The sequence below is a fragment of the Stereum hirsutum genome, assembly GCF_000264905.1.
Source record: "Stereum hirsutum FP-91666 SS1 unplaced genomic scaffold STEHIscaffold_12, whole genome shotgun sequence".
Classification (NCBI taxonomy): Eukaryota; Fungi; Basidiomycota; class Agaricomycetes; order Russulales; family Stereaceae; genus Stereum; species Stereum hirsutum.
In genome coordinates, this window is record NW_006763142.1 from 1,007,049 (window position 1) to 1,024,570 (window position 17,522).

At 52.5% G+C, this 17,522-nt stretch overlaps 3 protein-coding genes and 1 non-coding gene across 4 annotated transcripts; 2 read left to right on the top strand and 2 right to left on the bottom strand.

The window, feature by feature from the left end:
- Nucleotides 1–5,079: 5,079 nt before the first annotated feature.
- Nucleotides 5,080–10,681, top strand: STEHIDRAFT_123524 (uncharacterized protein). The gene is made up of 11 exons (XM_007307005.1): nucleotides 5,080–5,564; nucleotides 6,468–6,576; nucleotides 6,635–7,070; nucleotides 7,141–7,250; nucleotides 7,324–7,374; nucleotides 7,445–7,666; nucleotides 7,740–8,247; nucleotides 8,326–8,686; nucleotides 8,774–9,124; nucleotides 9,196–9,493; nucleotides 9,555–10,681. Exons 1-11 carry the CDS (start codon nucleotides 5,305–5,307, stop codon nucleotides 9,591–9,593), a joined length of 2,745 nt encoding a protein of 914 aa, XP_007307067.1. The 5' UTR covers nucleotides 5,080–5,304; the 3' UTR covers nucleotides 9,594–10,681.
- A 423-nt stretch (nucleotides 10,682–11,104) lies between these two features.
- On the top strand, nucleotides 11,105–11,177 carry STEHIDRAFT_t209. The gene has a single exon. It is a non-coding gene; the product is annotated as a tRNA-Asp (tRNA).
- Nucleotides 11,178–11,393: 216 nt separating this feature from the next.
- On the bottom strand, nucleotides 11,394–12,700 carry STEHIDRAFT_148705 (uncharacterized protein). Its single transcript, XM_007307006.1, has 6 exons — nucleotides 12,490–12,700; nucleotides 12,308–12,381; nucleotides 12,200–12,237; nucleotides 12,043–12,127; nucleotides 11,631–11,935; nucleotides 11,394–11,563 (listed from the first exon to the last, which is right to left on the bottom strand). The coding sequence occupies exons 1-6, from the start codon at nucleotides 12,560–12,562 to the stop codon at nucleotides 11,518–11,520; spliced, it is 621 nt and encodes a 206-aa protein (XP_007307068.1). The 5' UTR covers nucleotides 12,563–12,700; the 3' UTR covers nucleotides 11,394–11,517.
- Nucleotides 12,701–13,016: 316 nt separating this feature from the next.
- On the bottom strand, nucleotides 13,017–17,522 carry STEHIDRAFT_148706 (Pkinase-domain-containing protein). Its single transcript, XM_007307007.1, has 9 exons — nucleotides 17,493–17,522; nucleotides 17,207–17,350; nucleotides 16,824–17,046; nucleotides 15,536–15,668; nucleotides 15,027–15,372; nucleotides 14,718–14,948; nucleotides 14,274–14,592; nucleotides 14,152–14,194; nucleotides 13,017–14,090 (listed from the first exon to the last, which is right to left on the bottom strand). The coding sequence occupies exons 1-9, from the start codon at nucleotides 17,515–17,517 to the stop codon at nucleotides 13,914–13,916; spliced, it is 1,641 nt and encodes a 546-aa protein (XP_007307069.1). The 5' UTR covers nucleotides 17,518–17,522; the 3' UTR covers nucleotides 13,017–13,913.

Here is a 17,522-nt window from a genome sequence, read left to right on the forward strand (position 1 = left end):
TCGTCTTCTTCAGGCTTTCATGCTTTCTGATATCCGGCCGCACTGCACCGCTTTCACTTAGCTATAACGACCATAAGCACAAGCAGCATAACAGTACTAGTTGTACCTGTACCTACCGCCGGCCTCTGCCTCCCTCCCGACATCTCTTCTCCGTCCCTCGAGCTCCGTCCCTCCCAACGTCCTCGCCTTCTCGGAATCTCGGAACAAGGATGATCAACACGGCAGTGCCAGCAAACCCGCGAACCGGAAGCAACACAACACAACAGCGCAGAAGTCCCGTCACGTCCAAGTGGAGCAACCACACTGGCATTCACTAGTAAGTACCAGTACCAGCGTCGAGACGTCGATGCGCGGTACCGAGAAAAAGGAAAACCATACATACATAAAGGCTCGTCGGCGTCGGGATGTTGTGTCAGTCCAATCCAAGTTACGCCAGAGTTATTCCCGGGCCATGCATATGGAAATGTGCGTGTACACTAGTACTGGCATAGGGACCAATCTAAATCGACGAAGATGACAGTTCCATCGTAACCCGGCCAGTGTCCATCGGGATGATGGAGTGACGATTATGCGGGAGGATGAGAGGCGGACGGACGGAGAGCTTGAGGAAGGGGGAGAGGGTGAGGGTGATGGATAGTTCGACGGGCGGGTGGTCGAACGGATAGTCGGATAGATAAATGAGCGGATAGATGAATGAGTGGACAGACGATGACGAGAACGAGGACGAGGACATGGTTGCCTCTTCGGCCCAGTTATGGTAGTTCAAACGAGTTCAGTCGCCCAGTAGTCCAAGTAGCCAATGATCTAGTCCTGGCCTAGTCTCCAAATCGTTCAAGACAAGTAGTCGAGTAGTAGATTCGAACGAACGAATAGTGAGCCTGAGGACTCGGATGGGACTTGCCAGACAAAGAGAAGAAACGTACGGTACTCAGGGTACATGATGACGATGCTTGTTATTGAGAGCGAACGGTCGAGAACGGGCTGATGGTTCCTTCGCGAGTTACTTGTGTAGCGTCCTTTCGCTGCGTAGAGGTCTCATCAGAAACCCAACTCCAAAGCCCAACTTGACGAAATACTCTTAGTTAGAACGAGATTGTCTCCCCCGAGTCGACTCGGAAGAGAATGAGCACATCTAGAGTCCTAGACCAGCTTTAAATTAGCGATAGAATAATCAAAAACGAGCAAGGAAGGTCCCCAAGTGCAGTAGCAGAGCTCCCATGGACAGTGCCGGCGACCATTCTTGATCGAGAGACCGTCCGTCTCCCATCTGTGTAGAGTACACTCGCATCTTCGAATTCCCTCTCACCCGCATCTGCATCTGCAATCCGAATCTGTGCCAGCGTCAAATCTGCATCTGCATCAACAGCAACGGATCTCGAGTCTTCCGGTCCAGATTCCAGAACATCATGCTCGACATCATATGCATGTAGCGTACAACATCAGAATCCCAGGGACGAACGCGAGCGCCAAGAGTGTAGAGTCGAAGAGTGAAGAGTGAAGGGTGAAGTGTGAAGCGTGAAGCGTGGGGACCGTCGTGATGGCCTTCCACGTTCAACAACCACCACCGCGTCGGTATGAATGGTGAACTGAGATATGAGGTTTCCTGTACCCGTTCAGCTCGAGCCCTCCCACTGCCAGAGCCTGAGGTGCGTAAGTTAGATCCGAGCTGACCGACCTTTGATGCATTGAAACCTCGAGTTCGGCCAGGTTAGGTTTCGAATTATAGAAACAGTTGAAACCTGCACGGCGGCATCTGAATCTGATTGTCGTGAAGGCCGGTATACAGTAGTAGTAGACCCCCGAGCACCAGCAAAAAAAAACACCATGATCAAGAATCAACATTTCAGCCCAAAGTCCCCACAAGAAAGTACTCACAAAACAAGAAACAAGAACAAAATCACACCACCTGGCACACGCCCGTATTCTTCCCTTCAAGTTCCCAGGCTACCTCATCCCATCCCAAACGATGACGCGATGACGTATATGGCTTCAATACTACCGAATGAATGCTTTAGCTTACGAGGGTGATAGCCTTGTATGGCTCGTAAGTTACGCCGCGGTCTCCTTTGGAACTGAAACGTTGTGTTTCTCATGCAGGTCGCCCGGTCATGGGATGTGGATGTGGGTGTGGACGCTCGCACATGGGGTTACCTCAACATCCTATTACCAGCATGTACCAGCATACACTTACACGCTGGTTAATCGTCAAAGCGACAAAGCGTCAAGGCCAACGCGTGAATCTATTCGGATCGTCATCGCACAGACAGGTGACCCTCGAAACTTCCGACTTCGTCAATTTCCTCCGGGACATTGCAGCGATGACGGCTGCGATGAAATCATGTCGACAGTTACAGGATTGCAGTGAAGTAAGGACTCGGGGGACTCGGGAAGATTGGGGGAGGTTGGAGCGATGGAAAACACGCACAGGATGGGTGCCAGTGGGTGGCGTGTTTCGGAGGCTTCCCCTTGAAGACGAGGAGGCGGTTCGAACGACTCGGAGATGTGGTGAACGAGGAGAGAGTTCTGCTTCGATAATATTAATGTTGGGGGTTGGGATGGCCGGGGTCTACAATTGAATGAACAAGTCAAAAAAGGAATCCTAGCTTGCGGAGGAAGATTCGCAAAGATTGGAGTAGTGGAAAACACGCACAGGATGGGTGGGTCGGTGGCGCGTTCGGAGGCTTTTCGCGACATAGTAAATAGAAAAAAGACGAGGAGACATATCGAACGATTTGTAGCTGTGAGGAGTTCGAATGATGAGGATGTGGGGAGAGTTCTGCTCTGATGATGGGACAAACTTCTGCTCCGATGATGGGATGGAGATGGGGATAAGGATGAGGATGACCGGGGTCTGCCACGATAAACAAGTCGAGAAAATAATCCTAAACTTCGAAAGGCCTTCGACTCCAAACTCGGAGCCCTTTGGAGACAAGCGGGAGTACATAGGATACTGACCACATTTCTGATGTGTGATGTTTGTTTGATGGGCCGAGTACATAGGCATGTACTTTGACACGACAAGACCTTCAAAAGACGTTCACTGTGCATGATCGCCTGTACTGATAGTATGGTTCGGTCACAGCGGCAGCGACAGTGATAGCGGTAATATAATGAACTCGATCATGGGCGAAGAAGGTGCACGACAAGGTCAATACCTATACCTATCCCAAAGTTAAAGGCGAAGCCGTGGCCCGAAGAACAAAAATGAAGAAGGAGTAGCCGACTGCCTGCCATCGTACGAGTCGCAGTCAAAGTCAAAGGTGATAACGGCAAAGGCGACGAGTCCGATTTGACGTGCGTTCTATGCGAGCCATCTAACCTGACAGTATGATAGACACCGAACGCTAGACGTGTACACTGATACGCCGGCCACCTATAACAGGCAGAAACCTGAGTGATTCACTTTGGCAGGTTTGGCAGCGCTTAGACTAGGGCGGACCGTGCATACCTACCGCCTGAGATAGTGACAAGAGACCGCCTGCGTACGACCGATTACCGATTGCTTGTGAACAGACGTTCGATGTCGGAAGTTCGACACTAGTACGAGCACTGCAGTAGATAGATGCGGCTCTGAAGCAATCGACCCCAATGTAGCCAGACTTGGATCGTGCACCCTATCGTGAAGAGCTCAATAGCCTGAGGGTATGATAGCCAACGCTAAGAGAGAGAGACCCGAAAACAGGTCTACCTCTCTATCTCTAGCGCTTTCATATCGATGTGCCATGTAGGAAGTAGCGCGATCACCGTTAACGCGTTCGGATGTTCGACCTTGAATGTTCCCCAATCTGTCGCTGTCGTAGCGAGTAGCGATACGACTAGGACTGATGATAGAGATGGCCGAGGAAACGAGCTTGAGGCGCGCCAGCGATGAATGGAATGGACGCGTTCAAGTTTACCGGATAGCAGATACACCAGATAGCGGAGAGCAGATAACACTGCTACTTGATACATGATACTTACTCACTTACATGGGGATTACGGATTGCGGATTGCGGGTGGTGAGCGGTTTGATGGGCTGTGTAACTGGAGAGACAAGTGAGAGGTATATAAATAAGTTGCGAGATAGAAGAGAAGGAAGAATGGAGGGTTCGGATGGAGGATGGAGGATCACGGAAGATGGAGAGGTGATATACTTATGTAGCACGCGACTCGGACAGATGCTTGAAGGAATTGTGCGATCAATCCATCATTAATTTTTTGGTGGATAAAGATTCTGATTCTGGGTACGTTGCTGAATTCGTGTTCCGGTGGGAGAGACTCAGATAGTGGTGTTAGGAAAGGGTATGAGGCCTACGAAGCGTGAAAGTTGGAGAGATGCAAAGCCTGTACGGTTCAAGACCTTCGGGAAAGGATTCTTGATGATGTTTTGTCATGACGAGTACATACACAAAGGAGAAGAAGGGGCGGTGATTGTGAGAACCGAACTTGGTGAGATGGAGAGGGGACAGAAATACTTATCGACAGAGACTGTAAATAGGTATGGCCATGGGGAAGAGCGAGACGCCACATTACCTTTCGCGTTCGTTCTTTCTTGGGACCGTGGCGTCGAGATGTATGACCGTGGTGAATTGATCGTTCCCGACCGGTAGTCGGTGATTTCAGAAGTTGTATACATCGCTATGGCGGACAAGCACTACGACGGACATGGAAGCTTCGTAGACGAGAGCAGTCGAGACTTTCTTGATAAATTCGCCGTGGACGGTCGGGAGAGTTCGGAAGATTCGCGTAGAAAGTACTGTAAGAGCGCCCAAGGACGCCTCGAGTCTCGCTGGAGGTGTGAGTGGATGGAGGCGGCGTGTGGGGATAATTGAATTGGGAATGCTGACTTGCGATTCGTGCGTGGGTGACGGCAGCGATTGGAGGGGAAGAAAGAATATCGCGGGAAAGGGTCGCTGTCTCGAGCAGGGCTGGGTGTGGCAGAGTGCGGACGAGGGAACCGCCGGCGCAGCGAGCGAGGACCCCGGGGAGCGCGTATGATCGGGTGAGGTAAGGAAGCGAATTGACGGCTTATCTTCGCTGAGTGGTGCGCAGATCTCTCCAAGCTTTCGCGTCCACCTCTCGTTTCTCTGCTCGTTTTTTCAGGCTAAGGTTTATTGGGTTGACAGACGTCGCTTTCCCACCAGTCGCTCCTTCCTTCCATCCTCCTTCCCTCTCGAATCACAACCGTCCTCGCCGTCGTCGACTATCATCGACAGAACAAGAGGCATACCTATACCCGCCCTCTTCTCTCCCTCCCTCCACCACAAGGCGTATATTCCCACAACAATCTCCTCGTACCCCGCTCCCTCTCCCCAGTAGCGAGCAATGGATTACGACAGATACGACGCCCTCCTCCACTACATCTTCAAGCAGACCCAGGGCGATGCCTGGTTCCGTCCAGATGCGAACGACGCCATCGCCGCCGGTGTCGCCATCAAGGACGACTCCACAGAACCCGCAGAGTACAGGATCTTCCCATATGAAGATATCCGCCTCGAGCCCTTCGAGGTCGCCGTGCGCGCCATGAACCTCGTCGTCGCCGTCAAGGTTCGCAGTGCGGTCGCCCATGCCGCTGTCGGCGAGGTGTGAGTGCCTCTTCCTCCTTGCCTGTTCTATTTTCGTCTCTCCTCCATCCCTCCCTCTCTGCATCTGCTCCTCTCCTGCGTGGTCTTCTGCTGGAAAACAGTCGAGGCTGTACAACGAACGTCCTGCTGCGGTTCAGGTCCTCGCCACTTCCCCGTTTTCAGCGGCCGGATCGTCCGTCCGCAAGGGGATGTCTGCATTCCTCCATCCCACGACCCGTATCCAGGCAACCCTTACCTCCTCCCGCCCCTCCTATCCTTCATTTCTTTCGTCTTTTTCTCTCGTTCCTCTCGCTTTTCCACCTCTCCCTAGTTCCTTATCACCGTCCGTCGGTGGCGAGGCAATGGATTCCGCGGTCATAGCGAATACCCGTGCGAATCGCGGCCTTTCCGGTATTCGAATTCCCATTTCCAATCATTTCAGCCATTGTCGCTCGCTCGATCGACAGAATGACCTCATCGTTCTTTCGCGTCTTCGCATCCCCGAGCGCGCGCGCCAACGTCAGGGCGTCGGCGTCGGCTCGCGTTCGTTCCTACCACGTGTTTTGTTGGGCCGGTCGTGGGCTCGACCCGCTCGACTTGGTCGTTTTTTCTTCCATCTTGAGCGCAATTTGCAATTTCGTTCCTGCGCCGCAGAAAGACCGTCGTGGAGCGGTTGTCAGGGTGGTGTTAGTTTTTTTGAATTGCTGGTGTTATTTTTGGGCTTTTTGAATCGGGTTTCGAGGATGTGAGGGGTGATGGAGACCTTGATGTCGGTCGGAGGAGCAAAATCCCTTTGATGTGGTCTAGTACGGCCTAGGGAGATAGCGAATGCGCCCCCGCCGAGGATCCGAGCTGTCTACGCTCTTCGCTTCTTTATTCGCGTTGAATTGTACTTGCACGTTACTGACCTTTTCGTCGCAATAGTGGCCATGACGAGAAGAGCGTGTACGTCGATGCGAACACCCGCATCCAAATCGTCGACACGATGATGATGCTCCCTCACGCCGACCGCGAACAACACGCCGCCTTCATCGTAAGTCCAGTTCGGTAGAAATTAAAAACACTACAACCAACTCAAAATTCCCAAACAGCGAGACGAGCGCGTCCTCGTCGTCTGGTCCGACTCCCTCGAAGCCATCATCCCAACATGTTCCGACTTCGAAGAACGCCTCATCAAACTCCTCTGGCGCGGTCGTCCCGGCCCAGGCTCACACATGTCCTCCACCTCGCACGCCAACTCCTTCGCGGCCGACTCCGCCTCCGCGACGCACTCCCTCGTCGGGATCACCTCCCGGTCGTCCCACGCCGGCGGACGGCCGTCCGGTCTCGGTGGGGATTCCGAGAAGAATGGGTATATGGGCGAGGTGACGAAGAGGACGGTGACGAAGAGGAGGTGGTATGGGAAGAAGTATACGATTGAGGTTACGGAGATTGATGGAGTTGATGTGGAGAGCTTGGGTCCGGAGAAGAGGCCGGCGTTGCTTTATGCCCCGGTTTATAATGGGCTGGCGATGGGTCTTGCTATGGGTGTGTATCTTTTCGGCCTGCATCGGTGGAAGTGGTGGGGTACTGATGTGGTTTTTGGTGCATTTTTAAGTGTTCATTGGGAACGGGATCAAGACGTTGTTGGTTGAGTTTAGGCAAGATAACGGATTCATTCGTTTCGCGCTGGTTGCGGTGATGCCCCTCCTGCTCTGTGTATCACTCGTGAGTTTATCCCTCTCTTCGCTCGCCTAAAAAATCGAGAATAGTTACTGACGATGACGATTCTCCACATCAGTTTTTCACGCTGCAGATCATTCAAAACATCGCCATGGTCGTCGGTCCTGTCGTAAGTCCCTCCTCTCCCTCCCTCACGCGTCCCTTCCCGTCCTCACAGCGTGATATTCGACGTCAAACAGGCTCAGTACCACGAAAACACAAAGTATTACTCCGCCGTCAAGCCTCGGCCGAACAAAGAGGTCGACAACAACCTCCCGCATATTTCGATTCAGATGCCCGTGTACAAGGAGTCGCTCGAGGCCGTGCTCGCGCCGTCGATTGCTTCGCTTAAGAAGGCGATGCAGACTTATGCGAGGCAGGGCGGGACGTCGACTATTTTCATTAATGATGACGGTATGCAGGTATGTTCCAGCTCTCTTCTTCTGCCGTCGGAGTGAGTGAATGGACCCTAGCTGACGGTATTCGTGTGCATAGCTCCTCACCGAGAAAGAACGCGCGGCTCGTCTCGCGTTCTACGACACGCACGGGATCGGCTGGGTCGCTCGTCCAGGACACGGTTCAGGCGGCGAAGAAGGCGGCGCGCCTTTCCTCCGTGCCGGTCGTTTCAAAAAAGCATCCAACATGAACTACGGTCTCGCTCTCTCCCGAAAGGCCGAACGTCACCTCGTCGCGCTCCAAGAAAAAGAACGTCTCGAGGGCTCTAGGAACTCGACGATCGAGGGCGGATATCCGTCGTCTGAATACGGCGTGGGGGAGCTGCCGGGCGATATTGAGGAGAGGGCGCTGCAGATGGCGGTGGAGCAGGTTTATGAGGAGAGTGGGAGGAGGCATAAGCCGTGGGCGAAGGGCGGGAAGGCGTGTAGGATTGGAGAGATTATATTGATTGTGGATTCGGATACGATTGTGCCCGAGGATTGCTTTAGGGATGCGGCGAGGGAGATGGCGGAGTGTCCGACTGTGGGGGTTATTCAGCATGAGTCTGGTTCGTTTTTCCTCGGAGAAGGTTTCAACGATGGTCGGTTTACTAATTGCGCTTTGTGTTTGTGTTCGTGCTCGATAGACGTCATGCAGGTCTCGCACAACTACTTCGAGAACGGTATCGCGTACTTCACCCGTCGTATCAACAAGTGTATCTCCTTCGCTTGCTGCAACGGAGAAGTCGCGCCCTTCGTCGGTCACAATGCTTTCCTCCGCTGGCAAGCCGTCCAGGACGCGTCCTTCATCGACCCCGCGGACAAGCTCGAGAAGATCTGGTCAGAGTCCCATGTTTCTGAGGATTTCGATATGGCGATGAGGTTGCAGCTTCGCGGGTATATCATCCGTTGGGCGACGTATTCGCTCGGTGGGTTCAAGGAGGGTGTGTCGCTTACGATCGATGATGAGTTGAATAGGTGGCAGAAGTATTCGTACGGTTGCTCAGAGTGAGTTCTCTCTTCTAGCCCTTCGCATTCTCGTTTGCTCTTGCTCTTGGTGGCACAAATGCTGACCGTCGTCTTTCTTTCGCGCAGGCTGCTCTTCAACCCCTTCATCCGCTGGTTCACCCGCGGCCCCATCGCCCCCCAGATCCACAGGTTCATCTGGTCCACCGCGCCCTTCCACTACAAGATCTCGATGCTGGCCTACATGTTCTCCTACTACGGTATCGCCGGCTCCATCACGATCTCCATCATTAACTACTGTCTCCTCGGCTGGCAGTTCCCCATCGACGATTTCTACATGCATTCGTTCGAGATCTGGCTCGCTACGACCGTCGTCTTCTTCGGGTCGGGTAATATCGGGTTCACGATTTTGGAGTATCGCTTGGGTGAAAGGGGCTTGGTTATGGGTCTGTTTGAGAATATTAGATGGATACCTTTCTTGTGCGTTTTTTATTCTCTCCTCTGCTACTTACATCTACGTTGTTGACTGACAATGACTCGAACCGAAACAGCTTCTTCTTCTTCGGCGGTCTTTCCATCCCGCTCTCGCAAGCCGTCCTCGCCCACATGTTCTCCTACAACATCCAGTGGGGCGCGACGAAGAAGGAAGTCGAGCGGTCGAATTTCTTCAAGGAGATCCCGAAGATCGTCACCCGGTTCTGGGTCCAGCTCTCGATCTCCATCATCCTCATCGCGGCGATGGTCATACTCTCGACGTCGCTTGTGCCGCTGCAGTGGAAGATCGACGGGTCGGCGTGGGCTGTGATTTTCCCGCTGGCGGTGTCGGTGTCGTGTCATATTTTGTTCCCGGTATGTTTTTTTGTTGATTTATTTGGGGGGAGAGGGATGGATGCTGATTGTGTTTTTCTAGATCGTGCTCAACCCGTGGTTGATGGTGTTCTCGTACTAAGCGCGGCCTTCTCTCTGCTCGTCTATCTGCCTGCTTTTCCTTCTCTCCATTCCGTTTCACTGCCTGCTTGCTCTCAACTCGGACTCTGCGCACGACCACGCGTTCTCTCTTCTCTCTGTTCTCATACCACATAGACATCGACTGCAATCACATACATACATACATACATACATACGCATACGCATATCGCATACATGCACACACTCTTTTTAGAACCTGCTAACTATAACCCAAATCCAACCCCCTTGCTACCTACCACTGCTCTTCTCGTCGCTCGTTCGTTCATCCTGCCGTGGTCTGCGTATTTCGTTGAACGATATGATATGTATGTGGTTCGGTCGTGGTCTTCCCGCCATGCAAGGACATCGCTAGATTATCTGTGTATACCCAACCATCGTACCCTGCAGTGCGCTTCCCCCCCTCTCCTCTCTCGTCTCCCCATCGCGCTCTCATCCACACTCACACTCACTATCTCACCACGACGCTCGACTCACCACGTCCCCCGCTGTGCGACGAAGTTTTTGCTCTGCTCGGACTTATAGCTTGTTGTACGTACGGCCTGCTCGATGACGTGACGTGGCGGGGTGGGTGTTGTCTGCTGATGATGCGTCTGTCTGTCTGTTAGTTAAAATACTGCTTATTGTCTTTTACTTTTTTCCCTCTCCTCTTTTACTTTTGCGTTTGACTTTGCCCTCTCTCTTTATCTTGGCTACGAACACTTTCGAACAAATCATTCGTTTGTGTTTTCGTTGGGTGGTCTGCAGATGCATATACGATCGATTCGGTTTTCTCTACCTTGTTATTCCGTGCAGTCAGTCAGTCAGCCTTGTATATAGCATAGCATTCACGCGCATGCATGCCGTTGCGTTGTTCTCTACGACCTGAATTTGGGACTCTTTCCTGTTTAGCTTCTTTTTGCTTACTTTGTTCGATTGACGACCCGTCCGCCTTTCGGCATTCTGTCAATGAGGTACGGTTTACGGTAGGTGCCCCTGTCGCTTCGTCAACCGGGACCTCTGCCCGTTCCCGAGTCGTTTCTCCTCCACCTTTTCTTGTTCGCGTTCGTAATTGCATATAATGGGGCATAATTCCAGTTTTGATGATGTTGCTGTTGCTGTCGTTGCGTATTGGTTCGTGGGACCCGGATGGTTTCGTCTCGGGAGGTTGAAGCTTGGATTGAATTGCATGAGGTACTTATTCGGTGAGCTGTGTGGTTTAGACTCCCGAAGTTGGAGGCGGAGCAAAATTGGGCAAGTTTCAAAGGAGGATGATGTGTCTGAGGAGGCTCGACTTCTCCGCGGAGACATGGCTACTACTGAGAGTTCGATTTGCTATTTGAGGCCCTCGCAAGTGCTTATATATCAGACGGTTCACGGTAAGATGGTTCTTGGTATTGATGGGCAGGTCAATTGTTCGGCATAAATACTGAGATAGCGGAGGACTTTTTTGTCTGGCAATGTAGATGGGATAGTGAATACCACTGATAACCTATTGTTGTTGACCTTATTCCATCCCTGGTAGTATATCGGTTTAGTACACGCGCCTGTCACGCGCGAAAGCGGGGTTCGACTCCCCGCCAGGGAGCTAGCGTATGTCCTGGATAACCTTTTTCTTCTCGGGTTTCTCGGAGCACCTGTATTGTGTTCATTACTCCGTGTTTCTGATTTTTGTTTAATGCTAGTATAGGATCCGTGATCATGGTTTCTACCCATGCAAGATGCCTTGCTTGATCAATAGCCCCGATAGGTCGCATAGCTTGAAGCAGTGGTATGTGCATCATACGAACACTTAGCAATATCCGTCGAAACCGTTGTACGGAGGCAACTCCCATATATTCACTAGAGCCTAAGCTTAAGAGACATCGGTGAGAACAAGACATATGCAAATCCAGCGCCAGCCCTTTTACGAAGAGGCCCTAGCATTATCATGATTGTGTCGCCGCCTGCTGCTGCTGCTTCTCCAGCATTCTCCTGTAAAGCCAGTCATCAGCCCCACTCACCCATCCGATAGAAGAACATGAAAAATTGAAACACTCACTGTCTCGCAGCAAGGATCATCCTCTCCTTCCTCTCCCTCAAACTCCTCTCCCTCTTCTCAGCCGTATCCTCCCACGCGGCCTTGCCTCCAGCCTCCTCGAGCTCCAACGCCACCTTCCTCGCCTGCTCCTGTTTCTCCAGTTCTGCGGCCCGCTGTTCGAGCTTGAACCGCGAGATGAGGGTTTCGGATTTACGGGAGGCGGATGCTGAGGAGGACGCTAAGCCGGTTGGTGTGGCGCCTGGGCGGGCTTGCGGGGCTGTTGGGGCGGGTTGGCGGGGATATATTGTGAAATAGGCTGGTGGTGGCTATGGAATGGGGTCGAACGAAGGGGTTGGACGCGATGAAATGGCAAAGAGATGTGGTATGAGTGAAGAGCGAGATAGATGAGTAATGATGGACGAAAGTGGCGCACTGCGTCGAGGAATCCCCGTTCTAAAATCTTCTCTGTCGTCCGCTCCACCGACCCCGTACGCAACAGATCATAATGCACGTTTTCTCTGTGAAGTGTGAAGAAAGACCACCATGGTCACGTCAGACATTGCGGGTCGTGTGCACCAGGCACTACTCACCGCGGTATATCCGGGAACATGCCACATATCTGGTTCGTCTATTACATTCAATGAAATTCTTCAGTCGGTCGCATTCGCCTGGTTATACGAGCAGAACGATAGACGTACCATCTCGTCCGACACTTTCTTGGGCTTGAACTTAAGCGCCCTCGCAGCAGCCACATCTCCAGATGACTCTGCGCCTGTTCCACCAAGTGGCGTCATAATCATAAGTTTAAAGCAAGCAAGGTCAGAACGCAGAACCCGGACAGATTTATATTTTGTTGAACATTGAACAAAGACGAACGTACTCGGAGACGTGACCCAGCGGAAGATGAAGATGATGACAGCAAAGGCAACGATAGCGTTCACGACTTCGGCCATGAGATCACAACAACGTCGAGAGTGGACCTAAGACCCAAGAGAAACAGAAAAGTAGGGAGACTGAGAGTTAATATAGATACGGTAAGTCGACAGTAGACGCGTGAGGTGAGTTGACAGAAAGGAAGTAGTTGAAAGGGTGGTGGTGGTGGTGGTGGTGGATGGCGGTCAGCGATGCGGCGCTGAGCCGACGCGATGAGTCGGAGGCTTGGATTACGCCACCTCACTATCATGCCACTGTGGCACCCCAACATCCTTGGTTTTATGGGAGACTTGCCCTTGTGCTTCATCCCCCAAAGTCGTGTTCGGAACAGTAAACGCACGGTCCAATCTACGCATAGATTTCTTCGTGAATCCCCTGATTTATGTACGCTCCAGGTGTGCATACATTCACGCACGGTCAACGGCTCCTCCTCCATACGTATACAAAAAATCCATTCCAGAGCCTGAGAGCGACGTACTTATATATCGAAAGTACGAGAGACGAGAGACGAGTAGCGAAAAGCGAAAAGCCAAAGTCCGATAACATATATAACAAATCGACACTGCACCCACATCCACACCCATATATTCCAGAACGAATACATGCATACGTACGTGCAGACAAGATTCACATTGACAGCGACAGCGACGACGACTCTGAGCGAAGCGGAGGGGGGAAAGAAGTGGTCAGAAGGGACGGAAGGGACTTGAGATATATAAATAGAGGAAGACAGAAAGAAACAGAGGAAGAGAACAGAGATATCGAGAGCGAAAAGATGAAGGTAAAGAAAAGCTTGAACCATGGACCGAGGACGGAGACGAAGACGAAGGCAGGGTAGGGGATTGAAACTGAGTCGATACTGTGATATCTGATACAGTGAGCCGAGCTGATCAGAGCAAACAGAACAGGAGGAAAAAAACAATAATAAAGAAAATACGAAATCGAAATCAAAAAAACAGACACAAACGAAGATGGGCCCGCGAATCTGTTACGAGATAGTCCGAGGGTTGGGTGGGAGAGGGCATGCAAAATGTGCAGCATGCGGTCAAGATATGTGTGTGCATAGACAGCAGACGACGATAAGACAAGAAAGCGGTCAAACGGTCGAAGGGGTCGAAGGGGTCGAAGATCGAATGTGGGGTATGTATGTAGGATCTGTATCTGTGAGTGTGTATGTATGTACGTATACATTGGGTTGTAAAAAAAGACGACGGGCGAGGGGACGGCAGGTCAGGAAGGACGAACGGATGCATCGGCAGGTCAGGTAGGACGGACGGATTGACGGAAGGATGCATTGAAGGATGCATCGGCGGGGAAGGACGGACGGGCGGAGCGGTGGAACGATAGAAGGAAGTGGAGGAAGAATCTACTTTACAGCCCATTCGCATAACTGATACTCTCGCTCAAATGCTCGTCCGCAGGATTATACGTGAACCCCTGGAACTGATCCTGCACCGTCTTCGAGAGCTGCGAGTCCTGGACGACGGAGTCCTGTGCAGCCTCGCTCGTGAACTCTTGGTCGAAATTGGCGACGTCGAGCACGGATTCCTACGCGGCAGAAATATCAGGTTAGCGAGGAGAGTATAATTCTGCGAGGGGTGATACTTACCACACTAGGCTTGAATGGCGGTTGGATTTTCTTCTGCAACAACCTGCGTACGCCACAGGACATCAGTTTCACATCCCCCGCAAAGAAAATAAGATCCGCAATTCAAAAAGCCAAGAACTCACTTCTGCCAATCCACATGCCTCGCAAAGAACGCATGCCTCTTAATCTCCTCCCCCCCATTCGCACCCAACCTCTTCGCCGGATCCCTCTGCAACAGCTGCGCGATCACGCTCCTCGCCTCGCTTCCCATATCCTCCGGGAACGTCAACGGGTCCTGCAATATCCGCTGATACATCACGTTCACGTTCTCATCGTAGAACGGCGGGATGCCGACCATCATCTCGTACAGGAGCACGCCGAGCGTCCACCAGTCGACGGTCTTTGTGTACCCTTGCGATTCGAGCAGCTCGGGGGCGATGTATTCCGGGGTGCCGCAGAATGCTGGTGGTGATGATGATCGACAGGTGTGAGTTCAAGGTCAGAGGGTCGGAGGAAGAGGTGGTGGAAGCGGAGGTGGAGGTGGAAGAGGAGGGTGGATGCGAAAGGAAGAAAGAGAGAGCACGTACTGTTCGTCTTCTCTGTCTCCGACATATTGAGCTTACACAGCCCGAAATCGCAGAGCGCGATATGGCCCGTATAATCGAGCAGGATGTTCTCCGGCTTCAGATCCCGGTAGACGACGTTGAACATATGCAGGTGCTCCAACGCCGAGAGCAGCTCCGCCGCGTAGAACCGACTCCGGTACTCGTCGAACTTTCCCTCCTTCTGCAGATGGTAGAACAGCTCTCCTCCGTTCACTGCACTCACAATCACCACCACCACACCAGAATCAGTCAGTCATCCGCACCGACGTCAATGCATGCCATCGTACTCACCAAACGACATCACCAAATAAAGCTTATCCGGATTCTGGAACGAAAACTTCAACGGCACAATAAACGGATTATTCACCAACGCCAACACCGTCCTCTCCGCCAATATATGCGTGATCTCCCCCGGTCTCGAGGCTATATTCGCCTTGCGGATCGTCTTGAGCGCGTACACCCGCTGCGTGTCCTTCTTCCGCACCTGCATCACCTTCCCGAACGAGCCCTTGCCGATCACTTTGAGCAGGTCGAAGGCTTCGATCGTTAGGGGCTCGTTTCGAGAGGGCTTGAAGGCGATGGTGAGGTGGAAGGAGCCGGAGCCGGCGGTGCCGGTGTACCATTGGTCTGAGACGTGCTGTGTGGGTGGGCGGGTAGGTGAGCGGGTTGGGTAGGCGTGGAAGAGTGAGTGGGTTGGGTACGTGTGGATGGATGGGTGGTATGGGCGATGGGCGATATACCGTCAACAACCAGGAACACACAAACAGAACGAAAATTACGCGAAGTGACGAGAGACGTACATGTGCGTCCAGCGCCGGCGTCAGATCCACACGAGCCATAAGCAGGTCATTTCCCATATCGTCCTGGCCTTGCACGCATTGCGCTGTTCGGAGATAGGCAGAGATGGAGATGGTCGACGTTCGTGAGACATCGCTGGAGGGAGGAGAGACGGTTGGTTAGTACGATGAGTGTATGGGGAGTAGAGTACGACAACGAATATAGAGGAAGTAGAGCACCGCGACGAAAGAAGAGGACGACGACAACAAAACCAAAGGACAACGGCAGAAAGACGAAGAACGCAGAAGCCACCCAGAACGAGTCACGGAACCTTCGCATCTCCGATCCCATTCCCAAGCATCTACTGCATGGAACACACCACACCACACCGCACAGCCCCTATCCCCTGTCCCTCAAACCATCCTCGCAGATCTTCTTTCGTTTCTATTTCTAAAAACACACGCCATCCAATCCAAAAGCTATTCCTATTCTTATACGTCCGATTCTAAACGCTCCACTGCGATACGGCTATCTTTGGCCGCCGCCTGGCCCACTCAGCACACAAACCAAATGTAAGGCGAGCGGTGCAAGTGGCGAGCGATGCATCACGCCACCGACAGGATCAGTGGATCAGTCAGTCCACGAAACGAAACGTTCGTCTGTCACCATGACATTGACAATCGAAATGGTCTGATGCAGAGGTCACTTTTTCCCCCCAATGATCCCATACTCCCATGCCCCCACGCAACCCCACCAACACCGGTCTGAGCGCAATCATAGGCAATCGTGCGCCTCACGAAGATAAGGCATCCACAGAGGTCCACAGAGAACAACAGCAGAGGCATGAGGGATATTTATACGCCCAAACCTTCCACGCGAAGGTTCGTCGTAGGGAATGCAATCCCGCAAGCAAGTAAACAAGCAAGCGCAGGGTCCTTGAGCACTCATGATATGTCCAGTCGGCGAACTCGGTGGATGATGATGATGATGGCAACATCATCATCGTGCCGAAAGGCCCCTAACCCATTCGGAGAACGCAATTGTCTTTGGTGCGCTGGGCTTAGGGTCTAAGTCATCTGCTGCTCCTTCGTGGATACACTGCTCGCGTCACCCACTTCATGGAGGATAGGAAGGAAGACATGTGTCGAGAGGAGAGCAGAAAGCCTTCCTCCAAGTCCGAGCGGACCCTCGCCACACGTGCAAACCCAACATGTAACACCATAACACAAGACGCAAGACGCAAGACTAAAAGCGAACAGCAAAGGGAACCCGAAAGACGAAAGCCGAAATAGAAGAGAGAGCAGGACCCACAAATTCGCCCTATAATTCCACACCGGATTCGCGAGATCGCCCCCGAGCGCATCGATCAGAATCTCGTTCTTGTCAAACTCGAGGACGACGTAGGGAAGCCACCAATAGCGCCGACGTTGCATGCTCTCGCGATTACTCGTCGATGTCCGGGGCGGGCCGTTCTCGAGCGCGCGTTGGATGATCTCGGGGATTTGGACGCCGGGGGAGAGGGAGAGGCCGCGGCCTGTGTACGTTGGATTTGAGAGGGATGGACGAGGGTCAGTCGGTGGCGATTTGGGGTGGGGGTGGGGGTGTGTATTTGTGGGTGGTTAGGAAGGGATGGAGGGATGATGCATGGATGGAGGGAAGTAATAGGGGCGTGAAACACAGAGACGAGCACGCACCAGATAGTATACGAATCGTAAGAACGCCAGAACGGAAGTTCGGTTGATTCGCAACATTCGGAGGCGGCATGGGCGTCGTCGAACGAGAAGGAATGGGGGTCACCGAGCGGGACGAGACCCCGAGTTCCTTCGAGTCCTTGTTTTCTGTCGTTGATAATTCACCGTCCACCATCCCACATACCCATCACAACATCACATACACACATCACATTCAACAACTCAGAGTCAGCAGGAAAGTAAAGAGAGGGGAAGGAAAGGGGAAGGGGAAGGAGAGGAAAAAACGCACTCTTTGAGCCGAGTTTCCAGGACATCGTCG